Here is a 17558-nt window from a genome sequence, read left to right as displayed (position 1 = left end):
TTGCCCTAGCCCAAAGACTTTCATCCTGGTGCCTCTAAGAGGTCTGGGATGGAGAAGGTCAAAGCAAGCTGTGGGTGAGCTGAAGTGGTCTGGAGATAGGGGCCGGGCCAGGAGAGGCAGAGGCCTGGCTCGGCTAAGCTCTGCACAGGGCTGGCCTGGAATAAAAGGTGTGAGGCAGCCCACAGGAAGATGGGCTTTCTCCTGCTGAGTGCTCTTGGGCACTCCCTCCTGGCCCTTCCAAGATGCTCGAGCAGATAACCTGGGCCATGGGCAACCCCTCTTCCAGGGGGACACAAGGCACAGGGCACAGGGCATGCAGCCTGGAGAGCCAAGTGCTGGCTGGAATGCACACAGCGTGGTCAGGACTGTGGCCTCAGAACATGCCACTGCTTCTGCCGTGCTCTCTGGCTGGGCTTCCTGCCAGCAGTCTGCTCCTTCAGTCCATCCCCTCTGGAGTTATCTTCAACCCAGCCCTGACCAAATCAAGCCCTGCTCAGAAGCCTTCAGTGCCAGCTCCCCACCCGAGCCAGGCTCCTCCCCTACTCCTCCATTCACCTCTTGCCACTCTTCCTTACCCCACTGTCATGACAACTTCTGCTGCCACCACCAAGGACCTGGCTGCGCCTCCCCTGTCCCTGCCCGACAACACACACAGGAAGTGCCCAGCCAGTATTTGCTGACTTCAAAGCACACCTCCTGGACCCGTCAGAGTCCCAGCACTGTCAGCAAGGGTTTGTCTACATGGAGTAAGTCCCAGGGTTTTGCCCCTTGGCTGGAGAGAGCAGGGAGTAGATCCACAGAGACGCGGGGCACCCAGTGGCTTCAGTGGGGCCTAAGTAGGGCAGCTGGTCAGTGTAGGACAAAGGCCAGGCCAGGCCCAGCCCAGCAGATGAGCCTGTTTTCTCCGTCACCTGCTCCCAAATGCCTCCCCTCCCCAGGTCCAGCCCCAGGGCCACCCACCTGCAGTTTCCAGAGGAAGTCGAGGCGGGCAGTGGACTCCACCTGCTGGGCATGCAGGTACAGGGCCAGCACGAAGACTGAGATGATGATGGGTGTCACCACCTTCAGTGCCACCTTGGTTGCGTGCTCAGGGCTGTGGATGGGAGGTGGACAAGCCTGAGACCATCCTGGCTCCTCACAGCACGCCTTGAGGACCCCTACCCACTGCTGGCCCTTTTTTCTTCCTCTCACTATACCTTCCCCTCTTCCTTACCCCCCTGCTCAAACTTTGCCTCACGTGTGCCTCCTTCAGGAAGCCTTCCTGGCTGGCAGCCCCATCTCAGACCCTGCTTGCACCTGCAGCTCAGACAGCCATTACTCCTCTCCTGACGCCTTACAGCCCTTGTCACTCAGGAGCTCCCCACTGGTCAGAACAGGGGATGAACTCGGCCCTTCTAAAAGGCAGCATGTACATCCAGATCCTTCTCTGCACAAGACAGGGGCAGTAGGTGCAGGAACAGGGGGGCCAGGCAGACCATGCTGACCCTGTCTCTGGACAACCTTGGGCGAGTGCCTTAACCTCTCTGAACTTTAGTTTGCTTATCTGTAAAGCAGGATAATAAAACCTACATTTCAAGATGATAGTAAGGATTAAAGAGATATCATAACCAAAATGCTTAGTGCAGCATCTGACAAACAATAGGTGCTCCAAAATTAGCGCATTATTGTCAAATTCTATTTTGGTTACCATTACTAACAAATACTCTTAACAAAAGCAGTCATTCCAAACCGTATGTCTTGTGCCAGCCAAGAGCTCAAACCCTTGAAGGCTGCATAGTGGCTCCATTGAGCCCCTGCTCAGGCAGCAGCCCTCAATGCAGGAACGGTCCTACAAGTCCTGCTGGCCTCGCCTCTGTTCCTCTACTCCAGAGGGAAATCGGGGTACCGGCTTCCATTCTCCTGTGTCTGGGGTTCTCTCTCATACAGGCTCCCAGGAAGAGCTTGAGGCTAAATGCTTTAAAACGAAGTGATGATCCCAACCACTGAGCCTACAGATCACTTTGGTAGGGATCATGAAAGTGACCAGGGCCTCTGCCCTCTGAGGATGCCTTGCTACCCCAGGAGGGGCCAGCCTGGGGTCCCTCCACTAGCCTCCTCCTTCACCACCCACCTTGCCACCAAGGCCCCTCCCACCTGGGCACCGGCTGCCTTCCCTGTGTGCTCTGTGCTAAGGGCAGGGAGTGGCCCTATCCAAGGAGCATCAACTCACCACTGGGAGGTCCCGTTGTTGTTGAAATCTCTGTGAAGAGAGTTGGGAAAGACTGGTCAGGGCCACCCTTTTGCATAAGACAGCCTCTGCTCCTGCTCAGGCCCCACGCCCTGCTCTGCTGTCCCCACTACCACTCTCCTTGGCTTCCCAGCCCCATGCCCCCGCCATATCCAAGGACACTTTCAGGATGGGAGGCGGCAGAAAGCCCAGCCCCAACTAGCATCAGATACACACGACCACAAACCACCCCTCTTACCTAGGACCCTGCCTTTCCCGACCCCAGCACGTGTGCCTGGGTGGAGGCCTGCCTGCCTCTCCCACTCCCAGACCTTTGCTGCCACCCATAGGGAGTGGAGGGGACATCCTGCAACTGCGCTGCTTGGTGTGGGCGCCGCTGGCCGCATGCAGGTACTGAGCCTTAACATGTGGCTGGTGCAAGTTAAAATGTGCTGTACGTGTGAAACATATACCACACTGAATAATTAGTGTAAAAAAAGGTAAAATATTTCATTAAGAATTTTATATTTATTATATATTAAAATTATCATATTTTGGCTATAGAGTATTGGTTAAATAAAAGTCAAATTACACTTTTTGCCCTTTTAATATGGCTATAAGAAAATTTTAAACTACCTAAGCGGCTTGCTTTTTTTTTTTTTTTTTTTTTGAGACAGAGTCTTACTCTGTCATCTAGGCTGGATGCTGCCCCATGCTCCACCTCCCGGGTTCAAGCTATTCTCAGCTGTCTCAGCCTCCCAAGTAGCTGGGATTACAGGTGTGCGCCCCCATGCCTGGCTCATTTTTTTATTTTTAGTAGAGAAGGGGTTTTGCCATGTTGGCCAGGCTGGGCTCAAGTGATCTACCTACCTCAGCCTCCCAAAGTGCTGGGATTACAGGCATGAGCCACTGCACCCGACCCACTTTTTATCTACTGGACAATGCTGCCCTAGAGCCAAACCAGGGTCTCCTAACCCAGAAATAACCTTCACTGTCTGCTGCCAACTTCAGCACCTGAAGATGAGATGCTGGGGATAGGGAAGGAGCAGTAAGAAGAGGAGGGCAGGCCGGGCACGGTGGCTCACGCCTGTAATCCCAGCACTTTGGGAGGCCGAGGTGGGCGGATCACGAGGTCAAGACATCAAGACCATCCTGGCCAACATGGTGAAACCCTGTCTCTACTAAAAATACAAAAATTAGCTGGGCGTGGTGGCATGCGCCTGTAATCCCAGCTACTCAGGAGGCTGAGGCAGGAGAATTGCTTTAACCCGGGAGGCAGAGGTTGCAGTATGCCGAGATTGTGCCACTGCACTCCAGCCTGGTGCCTGGCGACAGAGTAAGACTCTGTCTCAAAAAAAAAAAAAAAAAAAGAAGAGGAGAGCAACATTCCCTGCTCCAGCCCTGATCCATGGGTAGAACGTTCCTGGATCTCTTCTTCCTCCTCCTCCTCGAGATTCAGCCTGTCCCATGCCCGACTGTACTGTGTCTTTGTGGTCATCTGCCCATATCTCCCACACAACCACCAAGAAGTTCCTCCTTGAATATGACTTAAACCTTCATCACACCTTCACTTTCTCAGGCGACACCGCCTTACCAAGAAAGGAACATTCCTGCAAGTTTTCTGTTTAGCCACGTCATACCTCCACTGCCTAGCTCGGTGGCTGGCGCATAGCAGGCCCTTAATAAATATTTTTGAGTGAGCGAACGGGTGAATAAATGCACGGATGAATCCCTTCCTCTAAGTCAAGGTGCAGTTTGCTGCATTTTCTCAGGGGACAAAGAACTGTCATTTTTTTTGGCATTTCTTGGTGTGTGTGTAGGGAGTGCTGATGGGTAGAAAAGCATATTCTGCATTAGGCACTTTAAATACGCTTTACAACTATGGGTGTTGATATCTACAGGTCACATCTGCCAAGCTTCCAAATTAACCTGCTTTGGGGAGGTCTTCAGATTTACGGCAATATCCTGCCGCGGAGTGAAGAATCTTATCTGAGTTCCTCAAATTGCTGAGGTACTGATGAATGCATACCCCACTGCCATGAAAAAATGCTGATTTGCTTCTGAATCATGACGTTGTACTGACTGCTGGCACGCAGACATTTTAGTCGTAGGTTGCAGTCTGTGGCCAATGACTGAAACCCTCCAATGACAAAGGACAGCTCCGATATGAGGAGTCCTCCTCCCTTCTCGACTTTCTCATGAAAGAATTCCCACTTGTAACAGCCTCCGGAGCACGCCCAACTTGCTGCGTGTGTCTTCCTGGCCGATCCTCACATTCAGCCTCCGACAGAACTTGACCAAATTATTTCTGCCTCAACTTCCTTAATTTGGGTTGACAACATGATTCCCATTTTACAAGGAAAAAATAATGAGGTTCAGAGGAATAACCAATGTGTGCCTGATGCTGAGATTCTAACCCAACTTCACCCGAGGCCTGAGGTCTTTCCTCTCATGGAGCCGCCTCCCTTGGACATCTGACATCCGTCACCATGTGACCATGTTGACTGTGGGACCAGACAGCTGTGGGCCCCACCTTCATGCCCACCACCTCTAGGACGTGGGACCTAGCCTCTGCCACCACAGCCAGGAGCCTGAGTAGTGCACCAATGCCCAGCCTTATGCAGTGGGCCTGTACTTGGCTGGGTTGCTGGAGGATGAAGAGGAACAACAGATGTCCAAGCACCGGTCTCGAGGTGGGACACTGAGCCTGTGAACAACAAAGCTTGTCCCTCTGCTCCCACGCACCTTGCTGCCCGGCTCTGCCCAGACCGTGACTCCTCTGAGCCTGGGGCAGCTGGACCAAGGTGAAAGCAGCCCCCTTGGAGGCTGCCCTGGCAAGGGAGGAGCAAACCAGAGAAAGAAACACAGTGGGGCCTGGTCACCTGAGGCCACTCCCACTACTGGGGATGGGAGGAAAGGAAAGAAACGAGACCCTGTCCTACTTCAACCAGATGTCAGGGCTGGGGAGGAACGAGACACTCTCCTCGCAAGCTCCCTGCGGTGGCAGGACCCTGAACCTCCCGCTCTTCCCACCTCCCTGCAATGTCCCGCGCCCAGTGAGTACCGTGAGGGAGGTGCCCCATACATGGCGTTGGCGGTGACCAGCAGGTCGGCGTTGTCGAACAGCGTGACACCTGGCACCTCCACGACGAGCACGTAGATGAGCTCGATGGCCAGCATGAGCACCAGCTTCCCGATGCAGCTGATCTGCAGGAACACGGAGCAGGCCAGCAGGCTGAGCAGCACGCTGTAGGTGAAGTACTGCGGGCAGAGGGCAGTGGCATCAGCTCCCCAGTCCCTGTCCACCCCCTAACCCCAGCCCCGCGCATCCTCCAGTCTGCGCTGGCTCAAGTGAGGCCTGGGCTGGGCATGTTTCTGCTGAAGTTAATTTGCCAACAGATGTGATGGAAGGTGAAGAGCCAAGCCTGGATTCCCATTCAGACCCTGGTCCAGATAACCAGGAGGCCAACACTTGATGCTGGGGACCCCCCAGGGCCTGGTCTGTGAGGAGCTGCTGAATCAGGAGCAACCCTTGTGGGGGGTGGTCACCTGGTGTAGGCTGAAGGCTGGCACCAAGCCTCTCCCACAAATGAGGAGTCAGGACCTGCCCACTGCCACCCTCTCCTCCGAGGCCCTAGCCTCACCAGAGGAAACCACCACCAAGCGAAAATAGCCTCTGCTCTTCACAAACAGTCCTCAGAAAGACGAAGTGCTCCTGTGGGCTCTCAGCCAGACAGGAGAGGCAGTGGAGGCTGGGGAGGGAGGCAGGGGAGAGGAGGCTAGGAAGGGGAGGCTGGGTGCAACATGGCTGCCTGGAGGAGACAGAGAGCTTGCCACCAGTTCAACGGCAGTGCGGAGGTGCCCTGCTCCTCCCCGGGCCTTCCCTGCCCTATCTGTACAACTGAGAGCTGGATCCCAGGCTGGGAGGGAGGCCGACGCTGACAGCCCACAGCACCCCTCAGCTGCAGTCACAAGCCCTTTGGGAGTTGGATGAAAACACGAACCTTCTCCCCCAGAAAAAGGCAGAACCTGCCCCCCATCTTACAGGCTTCACATGCACACCCACAGGGAGCTGGGGTGTGGGAAGGGGGAGGCTGGAAGCCCGGCCCAGCTGCTGACTAGTGAGCTGGTCTCTGGCAAACGCAGCACTGCGAACGAAGCACCTTCAGTACCAGAGGTGCTTCATATACGCTGTTCTCCAAATAGGGATACGTGGCATTATTTTTAAACCCAAATGCCTGTAGGCACAAAATTTCTTTTTGGGGTGATGAAAGTGTTCTAAAATTAGATGACGATCATGGCTGCATGCACACATCGGTGAACACACTAAAAGCTACTGAACTGTGCACTTTGAACGGGTGAGGTTTATGGTAGTGCTGGTTTGGGATCGGGTTTCTTTGCTCCTCTCTCTCCTCTCTGACCCTAACAGCTGGGGCTTAGGTGGGTTCTCCTGAGGTGGGGTAGGGTCTGCTAGAGAAGCCAAGGGTCCAGAAAGTTTTGCCCTCGGGTCAGGAGCACGAACTCTGTCTGGAGCTGGACAACTTGAATGAGAACTCCAGCTCTGTTGAGTCCTGGCTGTGTGACCTGAGACAAGTTACTTAGCCTCTCTGTGCATCAGGTTTTTGCCTCTACAAAGGAGATAATATAACACCTATGTTACAGGCTGTTGGGAGGATTTAGTGAGTAAATGCATGTAGAGCTCTTAGCCATAGTCCCTAGTAAGCACCACAGAAACAACAGCTACACCACTGTCACTGTCATGGCATACTGAGGAGGCTCCCCTGGTTCCCAGGCTCTGGCATATAGGAATGAGAGATATTGGGGTAAGCGGGTCTCTAGAAGACAGTGGGCTGGTGAGATCTTGTCCTTTAGACTGTCCTGAGCATCTGAGGGGACAGTGGGGGAGGGCAAGGACTCTCCACCGCTCCCTTCCAGCCCCTGCGTGCCCAGTACCTCGGGGAAGTTGCAGTTGGGCCAGGGGCTGTCGCAGAAGCCCTGCTCGTCTCCCAGGCTGTAGTTGACGGCCGACTCTACCACGTGACATGCGTTGACCTGGCTTGTGCTGATGTTGTGCTCCTGTGCCAAGCAGCCCAGCAGGTCCTTGGAGTTGCACGTGAACTGGGGGCAGGGAGGAGGGCAGCGAGGGGAGGGTCAGCTGCTGGAGGGCCAGGCAGGGCAGCCCAGCCCATCAGGCCAGAGGCCCTCGCCCATCCTCCGCCTCAGGTGCAGCATGACAAGGACAGGGACAAAACCTGAAAGAGGCTGAGGAATGGGCAAGGTTGGCCCAGCTGCCCTGGCTGGAGGGGGTGTGGCCAGCATGCCCTCCTGAGGAGGGGCTCTTAAACATGCCTCAGGGACATTCCCTGAACTGTTCCTGGCCCCACCAGCCTTGACATTGAAGAGCTAAGAACTTCACTTCGTGGGAGAGTAGCCGAGCATGGTAGCTCATGCCTGTAATTCCAGCCCTTTGAGAGGCTGAGGCTGGCAGATCACTTGAGCCCAGGAGTTTGAAACCAGCCTGGCAACCAGCCTAGAAACATGGGGAAACCCCATCTCTAAGAAAAAAAAGAAAATAGAAAAATTAGCTGGGCGTGGTGGTACACACCTGTATTCTAGCGACTTGGGAGGCTGAGGCAGGAGGATTTCTTGAGCCCGGGAGGTAAAAGTTGCAGTGAGCTGTGATGGCACCACTGCACTCCAGCCTGGGTGACAGAGTGAAATGGTCTCAAAAATGAAAAAAAAAAAAAAAGAACTTGTGTGAGGCACATCGAGTCAAAGCTGATCCAAGACCCAGGTGTGACACAAATAGGAATTTCCAAGGAAAGTCTCTCCTAGCCCTGCCTATCAGGTACGTCTCCACTGGATTTGACCCAATGGGGCTGTGGAGGTGCTGGGAGGTCATGCAGTCACCTACCATGTTGACAAAAGCCGCCAGGAACACCAGGGTGATGGTGAACACCCCAACCAGGGTGCTGTTCATCTTGGACCGCACGATCTTCCTGGAGAGGCTCTGCAGCGGGGAGGGGAAGAGCTGGGGTTGGGGGTGGTGGAGAGGGAGGAAGAGAGAGATGGAATAGTATTCAGTGAAGACTCCACAAATGGCCCCAGGAGTGCAGTGGACCTACCTGTGTCCCTCTGCAGCACGGCCCCTGGGCCTTCCTGGCGGCCCTCTCAGACTGCAGGGCTCCAGCCCTGAACCGCTGAACCACTGCTTCCAGGTTAACGGCAGGGCAGATTCTGCAGCTGACCAGGAGCAGGACTACATGGGGAACCCAGGTGAGAGAGGCAGGATGAGAAGAAAGATGGTGTCTTGACCCAACAGAGAAACCAATAAAAAAGCACACTGACCACTGTGTGCCATCGGGGAGGGGCGGGGGGGTGGCAGCTGAGGAGTCATGGAGGGCTCGGAACGTTCCCAGGAGGGTTGAGAAGGCTTCTGGGAGGGAGTAGGCAGTAGTGGGTTTAAGGATTTGGAGAGGACTAGGTTTCTGGGCTCGGGAGGAAGGACTGAGCAGCGGGAAGCAGGAGGGAGGGGGGTGTGGCCCTGAGCACTGAGTGAGCTCTGTCCTTAGCACAAAGCTCCATGGACCTACCATTTCCCTCACCCTCTCCTCTGTATTCTTCCACTAGACAAACCATGTCTACTCAAAAACCCCCTGCAGCTTTGGTAATTAAATGATTGGGCTCCTAAGTCCCATTTCTGCCACCAAATCTGACGCAGCTGGCCTTGTAAATGATGTCCCCCTCATCTCCCACACAACCTAGGCTGAAAAAAGAATCTGATGGACAGGGAAGCAAAGCAGTGGATCCAGGCTGCCCCACCCCATCTGCCCCAGTCCTTCCTGCTGAGGCCTGTCTGCTGCAGCCATGCTAGGTGTTCCATAAAATCCCCAAGGGCAGACAGGGTGGTGGAAAAAGCACTGAACCAGGAGCTTGGCTTGGCTTTTCCTGCATGTTCCTGAGCAAGCCATATCCCTTCTCTGCAGTCTCCTATTTGTAGGACCCTTGGGACCCTTGGGCACCCCCAGCTTTTGTGGTAAGTGAAGCAGGCAAAGTTCTCTACCCTAGCTGTGGGCCGTGAACATCCCTGCAAATTCTTGCTGAGCATGACAGACCACAAGGCTTCTCCATTCCCCGATACTGAGAGCATCTGCAGTTGGCCACACTGACAGCTAAGTCAGTCACAGGGCCGTAGCATGACCACCATGTGACTACTCACTCCCAGTGGGGAGGGGAACTGGCTTGTGTGCTACCCTATTTGCTGCCAGCTCAAAAAAAGTGCCGGGCCCTTGGCCCAGTGTTCCTCAGCTGCAACCAAACTCACTACATGTGCAGCATCCATGAGGGCCCATCACATGGGACTTCAGCGGCAAAGGGACTTCAAACACAAATACACTGACGCTCATGCTGCTGACTGTGATGTGAGTAATAAAGTTTTTGTCTCTGACCCAGGAGTCTTGTGTCTTCTGCCAGACTCTATGAAACAATGACAAGCAAACTCATTACTTTCTAAGTAGGGTAAAATTACACCTTAGACCCTTCAGAGTTCTTGACAAAAAGTCAGGTCCCTGGTCACCCCCAGGTCTTGGGCTTGGGGCTGGCTGTGTGCGTAAGGAGTCTGTGTATCTTTCTGACTCCGGAGTCTTCCCCAACCCTTCAAACAAGGCCATTTCCTATCAGCAGAGGGAAAGAGGGGACCCCAAGGATGGACAGATCACAGGAAGGGCTGCTGCCACGGCAGAGGCCTGGTGGTCTCACGTAGGCTATAGGCTGACAGGTGAAGTCCTGGGACTCCATCTCCCCAGCAGGAGAGCCTCCCAGGTATGCTCCTATACTATCAAGCCTGTGGCACTTGTTCTGAACAAACACTGGGATAATAAAAGAGACCCTTTGAAAGGTAAGTGTGATCTGGAGAGCGTAAGTTTCTATTAAAATCCTGCTTAACAGACACAGAAATAAATCAAATAGATTGAGGGTCCAGAAGTAAACCCTTCCATTTATGTCCCATTGATTTTGACAAGCGTTCCAAGACAATGGTGAAAGAACAGTCTTTTCAAAAAATGGTGCTGGGATACACAGATATCCACACGCAAAAGAACGAAGTTGGGTCCTTACTACACGCTCTACAAAAATTAACTCAAAATGGACCAGAAAACCTAAACGTAAAAGCCAACTACAGAACTCTTACGGGAAACCATACCAGTAGGTGTTTGTGATTTTGGATTAGGCAACAGCTTCTGAGAGGTGACACCAAAAGCACCAATCAAAAAAGAAAAAATAAATTGGACTTTATCAAAGTTAATAGTTTTTGTCCTTCAAATAACACCATTAGGAAAGTTTCAAAACTACTGGTGAGGATGCAGAGAAACTGGAACCCTTGTGCATTGCTGGTGGGAATGTAAAATGATGCAGTCACTGTAGAAAACAGTAGGGCAGCTCCTCAAAAAATCCAGCATACAATTATCACATGATCCAGTAATTCCACTTCTGGGTATACGCCCAAAGAACTGGAAACAGGGACTTGTACAGATACTTGTATACCCATGTTCACAGCCGTATTCTTCCTAATAGCCTGAAAGTGGAAACAATTTAATTGTCCAACAATTGATGAATGAATAAACAAAATGTGATATAGCCATACACTGGAATGTTTTTCAGGCATAAAGAGAGTAAAGTGCTGTTACATGCTACAACAGGGATGAACCTTGAAACTAATATGCTAAGTGCATGAAACCAGTCTCAAAAAGATGTGAGATTCTCTTTATGTGAGATGTCCAAACATGCGAATCACAGACACAAAGTAGCTGAGTGGTTGCCGGGGACTGTGGTGATCAGGGAAGGAGGAGTGACTGGTGATGGGTCTAGGGGTTACTTTTGGGGATGACGACAATGTTCTAGAATTAGCATCAACAGTTGAACAGCTTTGTGAATATACTAAAAACTAGTACAAGTTCATTCACCTTTATTAAGGTGAATTTTATGGTATGCAAATTATATTTCAATGAAGCTTGTATTTTTAAAAATCTTGCTCAGCCTCATTGGCTGTGTGATTCTGGGGCATTACTCTACACTGAGCTTCAGTCTCCTTATTGGGAAATTGGGAGTAGCTCTCTCCCAGAGTGGCTATCAAGACTTAGTAAAGTGATGCATTTGAAAGTGCTCTGTAAGCTGTTAAATGCAACAGAAAAGTTAGCTAATATTTGCATTTTAAAGAGCTATGTTGCCAATGAGAATGAAAGTCCTTATTTCCCATTTAAAGGAATTTTTTTGGTTTCACAGCTGGGAAAAGTGTTTTGGCACTAGCATGAGGATCTAACTCTGAAATGGCATGACAGATGGTTTCAAATCTTTGGTTGCTTAAAATGCTGTCATTCTATCTCCATCCCCTTCCCCTGCCTCCACCCCAACTCCTATATGCCCACTGTTGTTTAAACTGTTCAGTTCTGATCACCCCATCCACTGATGGAGAGGCTTCCTTAATCATTGCAACCACCAAGGTAATGAATGATAGAGGCAAAGGTTATTAATACATGCTAAAACTTTCTTATTAAAAGGTGGTTGGGGAACAGGGTATGCACATTAGCTTCCTGGTAAATATGGGACCAGGCGCCCACCAGGACCATCCAGAGGCCAGGAGAAGAACTGCAGGCTTAAAAAAAAAAATCATATTAGATGTGGCTCTAGCATCTAATGAATGACTGAGTATGCACTGGCTTGCTTGCTACAAGCCAACTTCCCTCTACACCCTTTAAAAAGACTTTCTCTTGACTTTAAAACCTCCGTAGGAACTCAGGAACTGCTGCTTTTTTGAAGTCTCCAGAAGATTTGACATCCTGTCTTGATATCACTTTACAGAGTGTCTCATCTCTAATCAGAGCGTTCATCCTGTATGTCAACCCTAAATCCAGATTTTACTAACCCCAGTGTGGCTCTTAAGACTCTTTGCCAGGGGCAGAGTCTCTTCCCAGGGTTACATCACAACTGCAGTCAGATCATGGAGAGCATTTTCCAGCAGGATCACTGTCTGCACCAACCAATCACTTAATGCCTGCTCACAATCAGAGCCCAAAGAACTGATGTTTAAAAAAAAAAGTTCAGAACCAGTATATTCCTACTCTGATAAATTCAAATCAATTCAACATGAAAAACAGGCATGGGAACATAGTTAATAAACCATGATTAGGGTAAGAAGCAGTTTTGATCCTGGCTTCTTTGAGCATCTCCAGGCATGTCGGTGACCTCCCTAGGCTCCTGCCTGTGATGCGGGGCCAGGGTATTGCAAAGATAAAAGGAGGGGATGAAGTTGGATGGCAAAAAAAAATTAAGAATACAGCCTCTTTGACAAGGAGCTAATAAAAGAAGCAGAGCTCCTACTTCAGAAAAAGAAAAGAAGGTAAGAAAACCACAGAAGTCAAATCAGGCAGGCAAAAGGGGTTCACACCAGTAGTCTCATCACTTGGTCTTTCAGGAGTCAAATGGACATATTAGCAGAGGCAGTGTCCTGGAGGGGAACACTCATGACCTCTCAGTAAGAACTGCTTGGGTTTAAATCCTAGCTATAACCACTTCCTGACTCCAGAATCTAGAAAAAGCTGTCTAACCTCTATGAGCCTCAGTTTCCTCATTTGCAAAGTAGGTTCAATAAAAGCCACCTTTGAGGCTCAGGAAACACAGCTCAAAGTAGCATAGCTTGGATGTGGACCCTGGACTCTCTTGACTTGAAAAACACAGGGGTAACCTACAATATGCCTACTGGAATGAAGACCTCTCCATCTCTTAAATGAAAGATGTGTATGATGAGATGTGAATGATGAGATGAATATGGCCCTGAGTGTGCAGGTAGAAAGGTAAACACGGGAATCCTAAAATCCTCACAGGATAGAAGACACCGAGGAGGGGAGGGGTACTGGCTGCAGAGTTAGACTCTATTTTAGAAACTGTGGACCAGGAGTCGAGTTGGAATGGTAGAAAGGAGAACCAGCAAGGTGGGCTTAGCAACAGGCAGGCTGCAGGGAGAGGAGAAGAGGCTCTGCTGGTGACTGCAGAGCAAACAGGGCCCACAGGAGGCTCTGGTCAGGGATCCCAGGCGCTGACGCTTAGACCATCAGGTCTAGGGGATCAGTATGATGTAGTCCAAGAGCGAGCCATCAGACTAGGGGTAAGAGAGATTTACACACACACACACACACGCACACACACAGCAGCGGAGTTCCCCCACAGGGCCTAACTGTAACCTACGTCCCAAACTGCTGGGAAGGAGAGTTTGGCCTTCTGAACAAGGTCGCCCTAATGAGCCACAGTGAAGGTTGCGGGCCTAGATCAGATGGTGGGGAAAGGAGAGTCACCGTTTGGGTGGTGGCAGCAAAAGTCCAGCACTGTCAGGTATAGACCAGGGCTGCTTCACTGGATGATGAGGCAGGAACTCCAAGGGAGCCTAATGGAGTATTCAGAGCTGGCCAAAGAGGAAGGGGCTGCACTCAGGAGCCGTGAGTGAGCTCCCCATCCCTGGAGGTGATTGAGCACAGGCTGGCCCACCCCTGGCAGGGTTATCACAGGGAATTCCAGCCTCAGGTGCATGGCTGGGCCCTCTCACTGCATGGGGCCCTTTCAACCTGAGATTCCCAGAGTTGTGGACAATGTGTCGTGGTGAGCAGGGCTTTAACATGGTTTTCTGTAAGAAAAGCAGTTCTGGGGCCCAGGTCAGCACAGATGTCAAGGGAAGGATGTGGTGATGTGTACAGATGTGCAGACTTGCCCTCCAAAACACAGCATCTCCAGAAGGAAGCACTCAGGGGAATGGTCCCTAAGGCAGGGCATCTGAGAGGCAGTGGGGGCTCAGCAAGGCACTGAGGGGCAGTGGGGGCTCAGCAAGGCACTGAGGGGCAGTGGGGGCTCAGCAAGGCACTGAGGGGCAGTGGGGGCTCAGCAAGGCAGCTGAGGCTTAGGAGCAGTGGGGGCTCAGCATGGCAGCTGAGGGGCAGTGGGGGCTCAGCAAGGCACTGAGGGGCAGTGGGGGCTCAGCAAGGCACTGAGGGGCAGTGGGGGCTCAGCAAGGCAGCTGAGGCTTAGGAGCAGTGGGGGCTCAGCAAGGCAGCTGAGGGGCAGTGGGGGCTCAGCAAGGCATCTGAGGGGCATTGGGGGTTCAGCAAGGCACTGAGGAGCAGTGGGGGCTCAGCAAGGCAGCTGAGGCTTAGGAGCAGTGGGGGCTCAGCATGGCAGCTGAGGCTTAGGAGTGGAACCAGGACTTGAGGACACAATGAAGACCAAGGCACCAAGTTAGCCTCGCCGAGAAATCCAGGGGAGTGTGTGAACTGCACTGAGCTGTGTCGAGAAAAGACTGAACAGGCCCAAGATAAAAAGGCCACCAGAGCACTTAGAAGGGAAAAACCAGAAAGGACCAGGGAAACCTGCTCCCTGACAGCCAGAGAAGACGACTCACTCAGTCGATACTTCCTCGTATTTCTCCCTTCGACAAGGTGGAAATACGGACAGTTTAAGGAAGTCAGTCCATGCTGTTCTGGGAAAACTGAAAAGTACATGAAATAGAGAAAGTGACTGACAAGGCCTGGCTTGGGGGTAATTTAGGAATTGTTGCATCTCACCGCAGAGCCATCCCCCGTGACTTCTGAGAGACTGGGAAGATGAGAGGAAAAGTTTCTGAGTTCTGGTAAAACCACAAATGTTTTTCAAAAAACAGAAGGACCCTAAACACTGCAGGCCAGTCGGCTTCGTGTGAGCACCTGCGAAGGTGGGAAAATGAACTTCGGTCGGTCAACCCACCACAGTGAGTGTGCCACGCGTGTGCAGTGACAGGCTGACATCCCTGCCATGCACACGACAGGAGGCAGAGCCAGGGACAATCCCCTTTCACGTCTTCACATGCGAGCCGTTCAACCCACAACATCAAAGAGCGAAGGAGAATTCAATTGAAAGAAGTTCGTGTTACAAATGACTTTTCGAACTGGGCTGTGTGTTCCAGAAAGTAGATAAACCCTGAGAAGATGGCTAATCAGGCCAGGAGAGGAGGAGGCAGCCTTTTGGTCTTGCTGTTGTCAGGGCGCCCCCAGCCTGCTTTATCCAGAGTGGACAGTTCCACTTCTTCATCCCAGTGAAAGGACACCGTATTTTCTCATTACAACCCAAGCGTCCATCAACAGATGAATTAAACAAAATATGCTGTATAACTGCAGCGGCACGTTATTGAATCACAAAAGGCAGGAGTGGCTGAACATGGGGCAGGAGGGAGGCTGCGGCCCTGAGGAAGGAGGGTGAGTGGAGAGGCAGGGAACCAGCACTAAGCCCTGTGATGAAGCCTATCGGATGCTACAATATGACAAATCGGCAAAGCATGCGGCTTAGCGTGCTGTGCTTCTCACAGACATGCCCGATGGCTCTGGCTGCCTTGCCCCTCTCTTGGTGTCCACCACTGTGCCTGCCAGGGGAGGTGAACCACACCAGATATTCCTAAGGTCCCTTCCAGTTCTGACGGAAGACATGGTGCTCACTGCATTAGAGGGAGTTACGGCAAGCCTGCAGCTTCCAAGGGGTCCCACTGCCCACTCCAAGGGCTTGGCTCCCAGTGAGTGTCAGGGAGGAGTTGTGAGGCTCAGCAGATGTGAGAGACGCACAGATCTGCCCCAGGGATGACTGCTTCTTCGGGGCCAGGCTGACGCATCAGGAAATTCTGAAACCACTGGTGAAGAAACTGAGGGAAAGGCCTGATAGGCAGGGCGAACAGGAACCTGAGTGTTTTCTACCACAGACCAGAATGACCCGGGGCCAGGTCGCATCGAGAGACACAGCCTGGACAGGGAACACAGCGCGCCTAAGAGATGCGGGAGAAAAACTGAGAATAGGAGTCACATTTCTGTTCCAGGACTCACGCTGCCAACACCAGCTGGCTGTGTGGCCCAGTCGGAAACACTGAATCATTCTGGGGCCACACTCCTCATCTATGTTTGGAGATGCTTGAAATCCATAATCTCTGAGGTCCCCTCCACGGAAAATTCCAGAGCATATGGGAGCACCAAAGTGGGTGTCGAGAGAGACCTCCTCCACACTCATTCTCTCAGCAAATGTTCACGGGACACTGCTCTGTGCCGGGCCTGGTGCTAGGTGCCCTCCTGCCTTCTGCACAACACGAACAGGAGCAGCAGCCACAGCATCTTCTGGTTGCAAAGATTTGCGAAGGGCAAGTTAAAGCAGCCAGTGAAGAACAGGCTCCCACGGACGTCTCCCTGCCTCCAGGCGAGCTTGCTGCCAAAGCCAATGGAGGGGTGTGGCCAGCATCAGGCACTCTCCCACCCCATGCCAAGCACAATACTTGGGCCCCTTCACATTTCGGGCCCCTGGGTAGGGCCCCCACCGGGGCTGAAACAAGCGGGAAGAAGGTGGCTGCAACCCAGGTGTCAGCTACACTCACCTTTACACAGGAGTAGATCACAGACACAAACACCACCAAGGTCAGCAGCAGGAAACAGGTCAGGTAGAAGCTGAGCATGAATATGGAGCTGGAGGGAGAGAGGAGAGGAGGGAGAAGCCAGGCTCAGGTGGCAGGGCTGCAGCTTCTGGGGGGCCTTCCTGGCAATCAAGCCACTGGTCCCCCATGCCCTTCCTCACAGCTTCAGAGGGCCTGGGCTCCAAAATCCAGAGAGGAAACCTGAAGTTGCTCCATCTCCCCTAATCCACTGCCCAGCCTTTTGCACTGACTCCCTGACAAGAGCCTACAGGGCCTTGCAGGTGGATTCTGGAGCCCTCCTCATAACAGTATGGCTCCCTCCCCTTCTGGTGGGGACAGCAGCTCACAGGGAGCTGAATGGAGAACCAGGTGACACCTGATAGGTATTTTGCATAATTCTTAGCTACTCGCTGACATGCTTCATTTAGCTTGGAAGAACCACCCTGTTGTTTCCTCCAAGTCATCGCTCACAGCTCCACAACTGTGATGGCTGAAAACTGATTGGACCAGTGGCCTTCATTTCTAGAAATGCCTTTGTCGGCAGCCCAGCCAGTCACTCTGAGAAGCAGGGGTGACTGTCTCTTCAGAAGGGCAGAACCTCTAAACCCCGCCCCTTTCCACCGCCAGGTCCCACAACAAGTCCTGCAGTGTTCGCTCCTCTATTCCCAGACAGTTCAACAAGAAAACTGCTAGGACTTCCCTCTGCCCCTCCTTTCAGACGCAGATCACAGGTGACCTCCATGGCCACCCTCAGACCAAAGCGCTGCAAGTGACTTTCCATCCAGAACTTCCCATTGGCCCTCCTGATGCAGGGGCTGGCCTGGGGACAACACCCCACCATACCACCAGGTGGCCTTTCAAGGGAGGAAGAGTGGCCTGGCGATGCCAGGTATT

General features: G+C 52.3%; 1 protein-coding gene across 2 annotated transcripts in view; it reads right to left on the bottom strand.

Moving 5' to 3' along the window:
* Positions 1–17558, bottom strand: part of ADCY5 (adenylate cyclase 5) — a 163357-nt gene that overhangs the window by 13040 nt on the left and 132759 nt on the right. Inside the window, exons 12-17 of one of the 2 annotated variants that reach the window (XM_012476188.3) lie at positions 16629–16716; positions 8121–8237; positions 7160–7324; positions 5292–5467; positions 2210–2239; positions 961–1093 (exon numbers count right to left, since the gene is read on the bottom strand). In XM_012476188.3, the coding sequence (XP_012331611.3) occupies positions 961–1093; positions 2210–2239; positions 5292–5467; positions 7160–7324; positions 8121–8237; positions 16629–16716 (709 nt within the window). Of the gene's footprint in view, positions 1–960; positions 1094–2209; positions 2240–5270; positions 5468–7159; positions 7325–8120; positions 8238–16628; positions 16717–17558 lie in introns of both variants that reach the window. The other variant, XM_064365755.1, reaches the window with a different exon arrangement.

Source organism: Aotus nancymaae, unplaced genomic scaffold (genome assembly GCF_030222135.1).
Source record: "Aotus nancymaae isolate 86718 unplaced genomic scaffold, 86718_ANA_hifiasm-v0.15.2.pri h1tg000062l, whole genome shotgun sequence".
NCBI classification, from domain to species: domain Eukaryota; kingdom Metazoa; phylum Chordata; class Mammalia; order Primates; family Aotidae; genus Aotus; species Aotus nancymaae.
This window is presented reverse-complemented; position numbering and strand designations above follow the sequence as displayed.